The sequence below is a fragment of the Sciurus vulgaris genome (assembly GCF_902686455.1).
Source record: "Sciurus vulgaris genome assembly, chromosome: 2".
NCBI classification, from domain to species: domain Eukaryota; kingdom Metazoa; phylum Chordata; class Mammalia; order Rodentia; family Sciuridae; genus Sciurus; species Sciurus vulgaris.
Window position 1 is genome coordinate 84291976 of NC_136462.1, and position 13901 is coordinate 84305876.

The 13901-nt window shown below is 43.4% G+C and overlaps 1 protein-coding gene across 1 annotated transcript; it reads right to left on the reverse strand.

The window, feature by feature from the left end:
* Window positions 1–271: 271 nt before the first annotated feature.
* On the reverse strand, window positions 272–12559 carry GREM1 (gremlin 1, DAN family BMP antagonist). Its single transcript, XM_079127485.1, has 2 exons — window positions 12279–12559; window positions 272–4206 (listed from the first exon to the last, which is right to left on the reverse strand). The coding sequence occupies exons 1-2, from the start codon at window positions 12437–12439 to the stop codon at window positions 3651–3653; spliced, it is 717 nt and encodes a 238-aa protein (XP_078983611.1). The 5' UTR covers window positions 12440–12559; the 3' UTR covers window positions 272–3650.
* Window positions 12560–13901: the final 1342 nt, after the last annotated feature.

Below are 13901 nucleotides of genomic sequence, written 5' to 3' on the forward strand. Positions count from 1 at the left end.
GACCTGCATCATAACCCTCACTAGGTCAGCTTCCTAGCTATGCTCTGGGCAGGAAGCTGGTAGTTTGGACTGCAGACTGACTTTCCCTTGTGTCTAACTGCATGGCCTGAGGAAAGCAAATAGGATCTGAAAAGTCTAGGTGAAAGAGTAAATGTCCCCAAAAGATCACAAGAGATCTCAGTGTCTCATTTCTACATCCCTTGCCATGACAAGGGATCTCTGCCTCACCTCTGCCCTAGGCACACTGCCAGTTAAATCACAAATACACACAAAAAGTTGAAGTTTAATTTATTGGTTGCTCTTTGGCAAAGGTTACATAGAACATTATTGGGGTGAAAATTAAATTCTAATTACAGATTCGTAAAACTTTAAGCCAAATTAGCTTTTATGACACTATCAAATCCCCTCTCACCCTCATACACAGCAAGGTAGTTTGACCACAGTCTAGACAATCCTTTGTTGTTTTTCAATAATTAAAGCAGACACAATACACAACGCGGTGATATTAAATATCTTGAGGAATGACAAATCAATAGAACTACTTTCACTCTTAAGCATCAACTGGTCATTTAGAAATGAACTGTCCCTGCACTTTAGATCTCCTCCTTGAAAGGACTATGAACTAGCTATCATTATTGGCTATATGTTTGTATACACACATCTTAAGTCTCCCAAAATAACACTGAAAGTCTTTCCTAACGTTGCTTCAGAAACGTTAACCTTTAAGGAACATTCAATTAAAAAAACAAGAGCTCAGGTCTTGACTCTGTAACACATCTTAATACATGTAAGACGGTGTCTCCCTCTGCCCTGATGAGTCTCCATCAACATACAACATGCCGGCTTCTTCTCCCAACTCAGAGGAAGTCATATAAAGGAGAAGAAAACAAGTTTGAAATCACAGTGACCAAAGGATCTGAATTAATAATTACATTAAATAACCATAACTTTTTGTTTAACTATTCACATTCCACACAGTGGAAATTATCCTTTCCTCCAGATTTTTCTCTTACAATTTTTAACTTTGAAGAATGACGGTAACCAAAAACAACTTACAGACTTACAAGATGTGTATTTACTCTTCTAATGCCAAGCACAAACTGTACATCATAAAATTCATCTTTGGTGCTTGGCATTATTCTAATAGGTAAGATCAAGATCACAACTATCTTGCCATAGAAAAATCCTACTACAATAATGAAAAAATATATATCATGACATCATTGGTGACTCCAATAAAATAAGTAACAGATATGGCATTTTCAGTAAATGTTGGAAGCCACACCATACTTGTGCTCATCTTAATATAGGCACAGTAAGAAAAGCAGACGTTTCCCTCTTTGGCTAGTGCTGTGCTTCTGGGGTATTTATGCTGCTGATTATTCTGGTGAAGTTAATTTTGAGGAAATTCTCTTTACTTGAGCCAAATCTGACTTACATGCAAGACTGTGGTACAAGCTCCTAAAAGAAGATTGCTGCTGCCAACTTAAGTCATCTCTTTTTAACAAAATTGCATGCTTGTGGCAGAATTAAAACAACAAGAGAAATTCAATGTTTGCTGGTTATGAATGTCCTTTTTCCTCTCTGGTGTGGTTTTACATTTAAAGCTTCTTCCCCTTTCTTTTCCTTTCCCCCACCCTCAAAATTCTGTGTGCTTAATTAAATCCATGCTGTGCTTTATTGTTGGAGGATGTGGATGATACAAAGATTCAGGGCAGGGGAATACAGTGTATATGAAACGCATAGACTATGTGTTTGCATGAATTTGCCAAGAGTAGAATCATCAGTAGTGATTTTAAAATATTTAAAATTATACCCAACATTTTGGGTGTTCAAAATAACTTCTGTCTAAAGGCACAGCTCCTGTTGTTAGATGGGAGAACACTAACCCACAAAAAAGCAACATAAAAAACGGCTTCTTTAACTGCAATGGTTCTTTGAATGCTGGAATCTTGATGGGCAACTGAATCCCAAGTCTATGATGTTTGTTTTCCAAATGACACTTGACTTGGCTAGAGAAGCTGAGACGATAAAGGCAAAAAGAGTAATTGGGGCATTTATATATAGAATCTCAGGCTTGAAAAGCACAGCTTAGCCAAATTCAAAGTGCAATAAGGCTCACATACCCTGCACTTTGGTCATTAGAAAAAGTCTACATAGGTATCGCAAGCAGGCCCAAGTTTCATCAGGGACAGCACCTCCAGTAGGTACAAAATGGTTGCAATATCCCACAGAACCCCTAGTAGCAGATGGACAGCTAACACACCCCAATGCTCTGCTTTCTCAAGGGGATTTCCCTGCAGACCCTCAGAGAACAAAGGAAGAAGCAGGGAGGTCATATCCCTCACATCTCCTCCAGGTGTTAAGAACTAACTATGACCTAGCCAGAGGCAAACCCTTTTACTTCCTTACCCTCCTCTCTAGCTCAGTATTCTAACAAGAGCCAATACAAAAAGACCCAAAATAGATTTATAGCTAAAATGGAGCGGGCCATAAACTCTCAGCTTAGACTGACCTTTCCTATCAAGTACACTCAGCAGACACAGAATGTTTGTAATACAGGGCTGTGGCTTTCAGGAGCATTATGTAGGAACAAAGAATTAGGGAAATGGTGATTATAACCAAGGAAAAGATATTAGGACCTCAGCCTAGGAAGTGTGGAGTTTTTTCCTACTCCTGTGTGGAAGGTTCTAAACTACATCAATTGTCCACCAGTGGGGCAAAACAGCATGGGCTATTTGCATTTAGCTCACTTACTTGGTTTGAAAACAGGAGTGGTCAATATTTAAGTTTTAAGTTTGGTGTTGGGTTACAGCTAGTTTTGGTAGATCCCAGTGACAAAGTCAATGATATTTTGGCAATCTTATTTCTCCTCTGTTCACTTGGGTTCTTTTAAATACCAGGAAACCCCTTCACTGAAGCATGGGTCCCAGTGTGTTTAGAATAGGCCTTCCAGTTTTCTGCACATCTCCTTGCTGAATTCTGCGGGCATGACTGGTCCTTACCCTCAATGCTCCCTTTGTCTCTGCTCTGTCCGCTTGTCAGCGATTACACCAGTCTCTCCAGAGTCTGGTGGGTCTTCACAAAATGGAAAATATTGACATCCATGGTCAAGCAAATTAGTTTAGAAACCTTGGCAGACATGGGATGAGACTGAAATAGGCACTGAGAACCTGAAAAAGGATGAATTGTGGAAGGGTGAAAGAAGGGAGGAAGAAAACACAGGTTGAAAATAATGTCTCCAAGTCTAATGCAGCACCCAAATAAGTCTCTTGCCCTCAGAATAGCCTCTTCCATTAATATTCTTTCTGAAGGGAGATCCTGGTTCCCAGGGGGCACATGGAAGACAAAGGCAGATCCAGCCCTGCCGCTGTAGATGCCAGGGGTGGTGTGGGCATTTTGACCACCTCTGTTTAAAGCAGATAATAATAGGAAGTGACCTCTATCAGAGACTGTTTCCTCTGGTGTCTGAAAACACCCACAGACACCCATGCAGACTCATGCACACAAACTACGCACAAGCAGGCTCTAGCCGGGAGGCAGCGGCTGGTTCTTCTGGCCTCTAGGTTTAAGCCAAATAAGAATCAGGTTGCTTAGGTGTGGCTCTGAGCCTGCCTGGGGCTGCAACCCTAGGACAGGCTGGGTATCCCTTAATCCAAATCGATGGATATGCAACGACACTGCTTCACTCGTGTGACCCTCTTCTTCTTGGTGGGTGGCTGTAGTTCGGGGCAGTTGAGTGTGACCATCATGGTGGTGAATTTCTTGGGCTTGCAGAAGGAGCAGGACTGAAAGGAGCCTTCTTCCTTCCGGATGTGCCTTGGGATGTAGAAGGAGTTGCACTGGCCATAGCAGAAGCGGTTGATGATGGTGCGGCTGTTGCAGCCCTCCTCGTGGATGGTCTGCTTAAGCGGCTGGGTTTTGCACCAATCTCGCTTCAAGTATTTGCGCTCCGTCACGTGGAGGGCCTCTTGGCTGGACTCTAGGACCTCCTCTCCCGGCATGGCAGTGCCCCGCCCCTGACCCCGCCCCCGGGTCCTGGAGCCAGGCTGCTGGGGCGACTGAGTCTGTTCGGAGTCATTGTGCTGAGCCTTGTCTGGGGGGGGAATGGCACCTTGGGACCCTTTCTTTTTTCCCTCAGCAGCAGGCAGCAGGGTCCCCAACAGGAGAAGCAAAGCTCCCACAGTGTAGGCGGTGCGGCTCATACTAAAGGGAAGCAGAGAAGGGGAGAACAACAACAACAAAAAAGAGTGAATTAAGTAAAAAATTAAGAATAGCACCTAACATTTTATATGGCACTTGTTAATCACTTTATGTGAAATACTTCGTTGGCTTCCCACACTGTCTCTGTGAATCAGCTACTAGTATTCCCATTACCCACACCCAGACCCAGCTATCAAGCTGTGAAAGTAATGTGCCCGGTTCCACAGTGAACAAGCCAATATTTAAACTCTACCAGGACGGTTGTGTGGACGCCCATAAGATTTCCTTGCAGGTTTCTGACACCCAATTACATTTGACTTTGCATTATGGTCACGTGACTGTGTTCATTCTTGCATTTGACAACATGAGGCTTTTCGCAGTTGACTATGGAAAAGAGACATATGGGAAGACCAGAAAGCATGTGACAGAAGAGAGAACAATTTAACAGGAAGCAAAATGAATGAAAAGGCAAGTGGAGCCGGCCCGGTGGTACACACCTGTAATTCCAGCGGCTGGGGAACCTGAGGCAGGAGGATCGTGAGTTCAAAGCCAGCCTCAGCAACAGCGAAGCACTAAGCAACTCAGTGAGACCCTGTCTCTAAATCAAATACAAAATAGGGCTGGGGATGTGACTCAGTGGTCAAGTGCCCCTGAGTTCAATCCCCAGTACCCCACAAAGAAAAAAAAAAAAAAAAAAAAAGGCAAGCGGAGTTTCTGGTTGTAGTCCTGGGGAAACCACTTGCTGTCTGACCTTGATAAACTCACTTTCTTCTTGATACATAACTCCATGTAAGCATTGATACAAACACCTCTCCCAGAGAGGTCGTTCAGATCAAATATGATAAATAAATAAATAAATAAATAAATAAATAAATAAATAAAAGCAATTTGAGAACTAGACAAACATACAGACAGCAGTATTGCAGACAGAACAAATGGCTGCAGCAGTCTGATCGTGTAACTTAAAATTCCTCCACCCCTCACATATTCTCATCCTGAAACTGGGCCCAGATTTCTCCTATCACTCTTTATATTATGGCATATACTTTTCTACTTTTTAAGTAGTCAAATGTCACTCTTCTGTGTGTCTGTGTGTGTGCATAAAGTTTAAAAGGTAGAAAAATGACCTCTAGGCCCAATGCTCAGAAGGCTGAAGCAGGAGAATTGCTTGAGCCCAGGAGTTCAAGACCAACCTGGGCAACACAGTGAGAACCCTGTGTCAAAAACAAACAAAGCAAAACAAACAAACTCAAGGAAACATGGTAAAAAAAAAAAAAAAAAAAAAATGAGCATGATAGAACAGGCATGTGCAAAGGTTTACATTAATAAACATCAAAGGTGTGTTGAATAAGTTAATGACAATGAATTATTGTGGGTGGGTCTAGAGCGGATATGGTCAGAAAGGGCATATGAATGGTGAGATAAATAAATAAGGCAGAGGGAAAATTGACTGGCTTTTATCCAAGAGAGAGAAAGTAGTGGAGTGAACAAAATATGTCAGAGAAAGAAAGACTCTTAGGTTGTTTAGAAGAGGTGGAGAAGGAGAAAAGAGGAGGGAGTGGGAAGCATCAGACTATCCTGACTCTCTGGGGAAAGTCTTCCTGGAATGGACAGTGCAACCCCCGGGGGGATCTTGTATAGATGCAGGTTCTGACACCTCAGTCTTCCTTTCTAACTCAGCTCTGAATAGGAGACCTGTAGCACTTGGGACCATGGGGTACAATAGGAATTGTTAAAATGGGGATGTGTTTTTTTTTTTAATTTGTTCTTTTTAGTTATCCATGACAGACAGTAGAATGTATTTTGACATATCATTCATACATGGAATAGGGATGTATCTTCTTTTTAAGAATGCAGTTTCAAATTCACAGGGTCCCTCCCCAGGTCATCACAACATTGACCTGATTTCTGAGGTCTCCTCTGCCCCATTCCTGTGGTTTCCTGAACTGCAGGACACAGCTATGAAGTGCCCATTTCCTTGTTCTTCCCAATGCTAGCATTACACATGAAAACCCCTAAGTGCCATGGAATAGGAACCTTAAAGTCCCCCCTACCATGAAACCTGGCAAGTCAGTACGATTATCTAGAGAACTTTCTTTCAAAGACAAAAGCAGGGTGGTTTCTACATTCTCTAATGGACAGCCTCTGGTAAGTAAAGACTATTCAGCCTTAAGGCTAATGTCAAACTAAGATAATTAAATATTACATTTAAAACATCCTTAAATGTCATCGTCTTTCCAACATTATCCTAATACTTTTGGGCAAGTTCAAGTTTGGAACTGATAATGTGACATTTAGCTCCTGTTCCAACTGTAGGTTCCCTGGCTTTTGTCAGTTTATGTTACAACATCCCTGTTCTTTAAACAGAGCTGGTTTTGCCCCAACAACAAAAAAATTAATTTCTTTGTTTTGTCTTTTTTAAAAATCGCTTATAAGAAAAGTTCAGTTATAAAACAGTACTAATTTTTCTCCAGAGACTAGGAGAACATGAGCCATGACCATTCAGTCTCCTGGGCAAATACATTGTGAATTTGAGATGCTTTCACAAGTTTCTGTTGTTTACTCAATTCAGGGCCAAGATCTAAAATACAACTCATTCACTGAGCATTTCAAAGGAGACATGCCTTAGACCTATGACCACAATCTTATTCTAAACCTACTAAAAATGACCCCCACCATCACAGAGGCCAATCTGAGATTGACTGCAATGTATACTGACTGCACATGACAGGTATGCACCATAAGGCCACCCCTTCACATCTATCCACAAAATGTAATTTTATTTCTCTGGACCAACTTAGAACATTTTTTATACTCGACCTTTCCTCCCTGACATTTTCACTTCTGTTATTGAACAGCATCTAGTCTGAGAGTTGATGGGGGCTTGTTCATCATCAGTGCTTAACACAGAATAGGTGCTCATTAAAATTTACTAAATAAATGATTGTTATGGATGAGACAGTTTTTGTCCTTTGCATTTTAAAATGTCTTCACTGTTGTTAGTGTGTAGAAAAGCCAACTCTGGCAAACTCTTCCTAGGCTAGAGAGCGTCCTACCACTTGTCTTTCTTCTTCCAGGAAAACTCAAATGTTCCCAACATTTTACCTGGTACCATGTGGAATAATGTGGATTTTATTTCCTATTTGAAACCACTGAATATACTCTGGCAGAAACTAACAACAAAGCAATGAATTCAAAATTAATAGACTGGTTTTCAGTTTCATTTGACAAACTTATTGTTCTTATGGGAGCATGCATACTCCATAAGCCAAAGGGGTCCAGGTGACAGGCTGCTTTTTTTTTTTTTTTTTTAAGAAAAGTAAACCTTCCCCACAAAAAGATTTATTAGGTGTGGAAAATGAAATATTTTTCATTTCTGAAAAGTCTGTTTTTTAAATATCTTCAGTGTTTATTGTGAGGCTCTTGAGTTCTTAAACTTTATATTCAGAGACAAATAAAAACCAACTTCAAGAGCATCAATCTACAGAGACCTCAGCTTCTTAGAGAACAGCTGTGCTCTGAAGTACTCTGGGTATTCTACATGAACAAGATTGAGGAACTGAGAATTGGAATTAGTACTGGGCTAATTCCAGTACTAATTAGGAACCAGGGCTCTGTCAGTCACTGTGGTCAATCATTCATTCCCTCCCCATCCCCCAAACAGTATTGATCATTCAGTGAAGAAATGGAAGTGTTTTTGGTCTTGTAAATATTATAAATGTACAGGAAACCAAGATGCAAATTCCTTGTAAATAATTCTCTTTCACAGAACACCTAGCAGGCATAATGAAAAAGCAGTCCAAATGCTGATCTGGATTTAGGTTCCTATAAATTATTCTCCATGTCCAACAATTAGCTGCAAACAATTTATGGCAATTTCCATTTATAAAGTCACCTACTCACATCATTAAATTCAAGCTCATGAACTCAGTGTGCATCATGACACCCGACAAATCCCTTGATTTCCCTTTGCAGGTAGTAGTATTATTCTTTCCAAAGTCCACCTTAACGACCCCTTAGTGGATTTCTGCTTCTCCAAGTAATGTGATTATATTTCATGGTAAGCTTTCTCTGCAACTATTCTCCAGTAGCAAGTTTCATTCCATCCCGCCCTCTGTCTTCCTCTCTAAACCACATCACTTGTCTCAGAAGACATACTCTTAAAGCATGGCTTCTCTTCCTCATGATTTCCTTTCAGATCCCAGTGATCAAGAGTAAATGCCAGCAAAAAGATAAACCATATTAACCATCTCCATCCTGGATGGGTCATGATGATTATTCCAATCCTGGCAAGGACTCAAAGTAGAAAACGTTCTTCTAATTCTGGAGACTCAGAAATAAAAATGATGTGTGACTTGTTTCCAACACTCTTATCTTTGGGAAAGTTTGGGCCATTTCCTTTCAGCACTCTTCACGCTGAATTTCTCATTTTAGCCAAATGACCTGTTCACATTCATTTAAATGGAGTTCTGAGTGAAAATAACAGTGAAAACCAGATGTCTGTGCCTGAACTTCTGGTTAATTCTGCCAGCTGAACCGACTTTTAGAAAGATGTTCAACAAGCAAGATATCAAATTATTCTCCCAGCATAAACCATAATGGAATTATGCAAATGCTCCACTTGCAGGCCACATTTTAGAATGATCTATTTCTTTTTCTCAGGACTACACATTTGAGAAGAATAAAGGTTATTTTTGAATTTGATCTTTAATTTTAAAAGACAATTAACTTTTAGAAATAAGAGAATTTTCTTAAAAATAAGGATTTTTTTTCCAGAAAAGTTGTACCAAGGAGATCAAAAGAGTTGACAGTTAGCACAACAATAGATGATAAAATCTCATCCCCTACCTGTTGCACGTCTCTTAACCACAACCTCCCTATTCTGAAGATCATTTAGGCCAAATCAGGCCAGTGCCCAACACTGCATAGGGTAGGAAGGAGACCTCCTGCTGGTCAACTACCTCAGGACCTCAAAGTTTATTGGAAGATTATTATTATTATTATCATTATTTATTGAGGTTATTATTTATTGAGGTTATTGATTGTATACAAATCTTGAGGTCAATAGGATAATGAGTCAGAAAGTAATAAATATTAAATATTCACTTAACAGCACTATTAAAGAGACAGCCAAGTTACAGGTTGTGTTTTATAGAGAAATGTGTGTTAGTTATATGTAAGTGGGAATCAGGATGAAATTCAGAACCATCTGCAGTATCTCCTGGTGCTGTATCATATTACTAGTTCACCCAATAACACCACTAATAATAAAAGTTATCTTTTATTTTTGAGCCTTTACTGTGCCAAGCATTGTAATGCTAAATTCTGTCCAAATATTTTCATTTTGCACAACAAAATATGAGGTAGATAATATTGTCTTTGTTTTTGCAGCCAGGAATCTATCCAAGGTTACACAGCTTGTAAGAGGAGAGCTAGGGTTTAAGTTCAGTTTCACCTAACTCCCCCACCATGCGTCTTTAACTACTGTCCCACTGACACCCAGCAGAGTATTTAAGGGACACAAGGGTTTATTTTCTAATGTAATAAAATTAGAAGAATATTGCAAATCAGATAATTATCTATTTTGTATCTTTATGTTTACATGTGAAGAAAAAGACTTTTTTTGTCTTAGAAATTCCTGCGGTACTTTGCATTTCTACAAGCATGTGTTAAAAGTAAAGACAATTCCCCACAGATATGAGTATGGCTAGTAGCACCTGCCTGATCTATACCTTCCAGTTAGATGCTACAGTCACCTCCCCTAATTGCCACCTCTTGGTTCTAGAACATATTTTACTCTTAGTTCTAGAACACACTCCACAGCTTTACTGTCAACAAATATTTGCTGGGAGAACAGTCTGACATAAAATTTCTTCACATTTAAACCTCTTTGACCATTAAAACTGAAGTCATGATGGCTTCAGTTGAGGACATAGTAGATTTCTATTCTCCCTATATAACTACTCACATAAAGACTACGTTAGCCAACCTGGATTTCCTACAGATTATGGGTTTGTGGGTTACCAAAACATTTCACTCAAAGTGAACTTTTAAGAAAAAGGAAACCTGTGAAATTACAAAGTTTACAAAAGATTCTTAATTCTTACAATGACCTGGAGGTTACACACACACACACACACACACACACACACACACGTGCACACACGCGCAGAGAGAGCGAGAGCACCATACTACAGTCCTAAAGAATCCTTAAATGATTACTTAATACTAACAATTGAACAGTGCAATTTACCCAGTGATAGTAATCAAATCACCTACAGTTGTAGGCTTGACTGGGGAAGGATGTGAAGGAGAATATAATTCTCTTAGGATCTTTCTTTGCTCTGAAAAGTCTGTCCCATCAAGTCCCCCATGCTCCTTAAAAAAATAAAAAAATAAATAATAAATAAATAAATAAATAAAGTGGAGGCGGGCAGCCCTGAGGTGAAAGAAGACTCCTCCCTGGGATCAGGGTTATCTTAACCTCTTCTACACTATTTATTTAACTTGTGTGTACAGCCAGAAGGAAGCCACTACTCTAGGGTCTCTGGGACAGCTTAAAACCCTGGTGACCCACTGAACACAATAGAATGTTTAAATCAGTTCGTGTCCTGGCACCATCTCAGGGGAACATAAACAGACACGCACACCAGTCGAATTTGTTCTTTCCAGCAGGAGATCCAATTATTCACCGATGGTCTCTTCTCTGCCCTCAGACCGTTTAAGAGCAGATTTTTCACCCCTAACTTCGAGGCCATAATTCTGCCTAAAAGAGCTGAGATTTGGTGTCGGTCGGTCAAGGAGGGGCAAATGGCAGCTGGGTCAGAACACAGTGGTCCTGGGCGTGCGGGAAGGGGCTCACAGCAGCGACTGTTCACATTCATATACTCCCCTGTCCTCTCTGGAGACCCTCACCAGAACTTGGCGGCGGGAAACGCCAAGCTGGGGCGCCCCCAAGGAGGAATGAGATCTGAAGGCAATGCCAAGCGAGAGCTGTCGTGCCTCGGTTCCCAAACCTGAAGTCTACAAATAATGACCAGAGAGGTGACAGCCCTGTTGATTCCCCTCCCCGCCTCTCTCCGAGAGCCGTGAGCCTGGCAGCAGGCGCGGAATAGGGATGACCAGCGCTTTAGAGCAGGGGACCAGCTTCCTGCAACAGAGTCCCAGGTCTTCGGTCGCTAGCCAGGCGCACGCATCAAGGCGAGGTTGGGGCCGCTGGCATACAGATTAAGGGGCACCAGCAGAAAAGGGAACTAGCTGATGGTTACTTCCCGGCGCCTGCAGGTCTGCAAGGCAAAGCGCGAGTGGAACCTATAGAGGCTCGAATTGAACAAAACGCTAGCGTGTATGGTGTGTGGGGTGTGCCGAATGAGCACTGCGGGTTCGCAATATCCAGCGCCTACTGCACTCCAGCTTCGGGTTACTGGACCCTCGGATTTCTGCGGTGGCTAAACCCCGCAGTTTCCCTCTTCCCAGAGATCTCCTGCCAGAGTCACCTCACATCCCCAACTAGCAAATACATCACTAAGTCTTCGGATCCCTGGGTCTACCGCATGGTAATTCTCCGGAGTCCCCCAGGGGCCTAAAACATCCCCAGCCCCAGCGCAGTGCTTAAACCACAGGGGTCCCTCTCAATACAATTTGCAGCGCCGTGGGCGGCCCAGCGGTAAGTTCCCGCTGCTCCTGCTCAGGATCCCGCGGCTACCGCGCTCGGGCAGCCCTGACTCCGCGCCTTCGCGGTACGCGAGAATCTAGCTTAGGCTGCTGCCAGAAGCGCCAGGAGCATTTTCGCAGGGCTGCAGGAGAGGAAAAGAGATTCAGGGTCCTGCCCACTCTTGACACCCTTTTCCCCTACGTTTTCCGGCAGACTCAACTGAGCGAGGTCACAGCATCCACGACCTCGACAGGAAGGACCCCGCGATGGTTCTTCAGGGTTAACCCCAAGGAATCGTAGGACCTGGGTGTGAGGACTGCCTCGCATCTGAATTGAGAGGGACTTGGGGATCCTTTGCCAATGCCCTAACACACACACACCCCTCTCTTCGACCCTCCCTACTGGGTGACTCCGAGCTCACCTGTCAGTGTGGGGAGTCTTCCGACCCTGCGCTCTTGACGCGTGGCGCTGGGTGCAGCCACCACTCGAGCCGCTTGGGCTCGGCCCAGCAGGTCTGAGGGTGACTCTACCGCTGTGCACTGAGTCGCCCGGTCCGCGAAGGGCGCACCGAGTGTCGGGCATCTCGCCGCCTCCCGTTTAAATGCCGGCGGCCAAGCACTGCACTCCGGGCCGAGCCTCTCCATTGGCCAGGCGCCGCGGCCGCTGGTGGACCTGTTATCCGCCCCCTTTCCCGGTACTGCCCCCGCCCCCTGTACCCCTCCTGCTTCCCTGTGGGGTCCCCTCTCCGCCCGCCTCGCCGCTTTGTCTGCTCCCCCCGCCCGGGAGGGCTGGGAGAGGTCACCCCAGGGAACCGCGCCTGGAATGCACAGCAAATCACATTTTCCGCTCCCGTTGGAGAGGGAAGCGCGGGAGGAAATCCCCCCGGCTCCTGGCCCCTCATTCCTCCTCCGCCCCACGTTCGACCGCTTCGCCTCTCCTACGTCGAACCCCGAGCTCAGTAGCGGAGGCTGCACTGCGAAGAGCGAGGTCCTCACGGGATCCCGACGGATGAGGCGATTCTTAACCCCTGGAGAGAAGAGAACTGAGGAACGCTCTGGTCTAAGGATCGCCGCGGCTTGGCGGCTCCGCCCGAGGCCCCCAAGTTGGAGGGCGCTGACCCCTGCGCCCGCGTTAACCCCGGCGGGCTCCGCGGCCGCCAGCAGGAGCCTGTCGCCAACATGACACCCTCCTCTCCTCGCCCGCCACGGGTTCTTTCAGCTCAGTTGCTGGCGGCTTTGGCTGTGAGTTGTACAGAGGGGCGTAGGGGCGGGGAGAGGGGGGAATAAAATTAAAAGAACCTCAACGATCGAGGTTTCCATTTTTAAATGACCTTAAAAAGGGAGAGAACAATCGCTAGGCGTGAGGAGTTTCCATATGAAAGAATAATCAAGAAAAGAAAACGTTGGTGGAGGATATAACTTCCCAGAAATTTAAGACAAAATCCTACATACGTGGAAAACCGATGTCACATTCCGTATTCATTACTAACACCCTGAAGAAAAGAGGAAGTGGAGAATAAATATTTTTTCAAAAAATGAGCGAACACATTCATTTGTTCTTTTAGCTTGGAAACTGATTCCTCCAAGAGGGGTAAGTTTTATGTGTCGAAATTACCGCCCGTGCAAAAATCAACCGGTCTCCTAGGTCTGTGGATGGATTCCATCAGCCAGGTCAGATGAAGACTCTGAAAAAGATTTGTTAAAGAAGAAAATTTGTCGGTGTCTCTATTGCCTAAAGCAAAAATAAACTAGGAAACTCATCAAAAGATACTTAGGGGAAAAAAACCGTGGTTTAAACACACTTGTCTAGGAAAGCAAAACCAAACTGGAAAACTGCATACTTTTTTTTCTCTTAATAAGGCATTAAGGGGAAAGAACAAGAAACACGAACACCTATTGGAAACTGTTAGGAACTTGAATGAGAGTTTTAGAAGTAAATGAAGCCAAAAGAAAGCTTCCCTGCGTTAATGTCTAGAGAATCTTAATCGTCTGAAGGTTTGGTTGTGCAAATGGCAGTCTTTGGACATGAATACCGTGCAGCACTT

Excerpts from the sequence above, each read along its gene's own strand:
- GREM1 (XM_079127485.1), bottom strand. The coding sequence starts at position 12,439 with ATGCCCGACACTCGGTGCGCCCTTCGCGGACCGGGCGACTCAGTGCAC. Across the intron at positions 4,207-12,278 it reads AAGACTCCCCACACTGACAG|TATGAGCCGCACCGCCTACA; the intron begins GTGAGCTCGGAG and ends GCTTCCCTTTAG.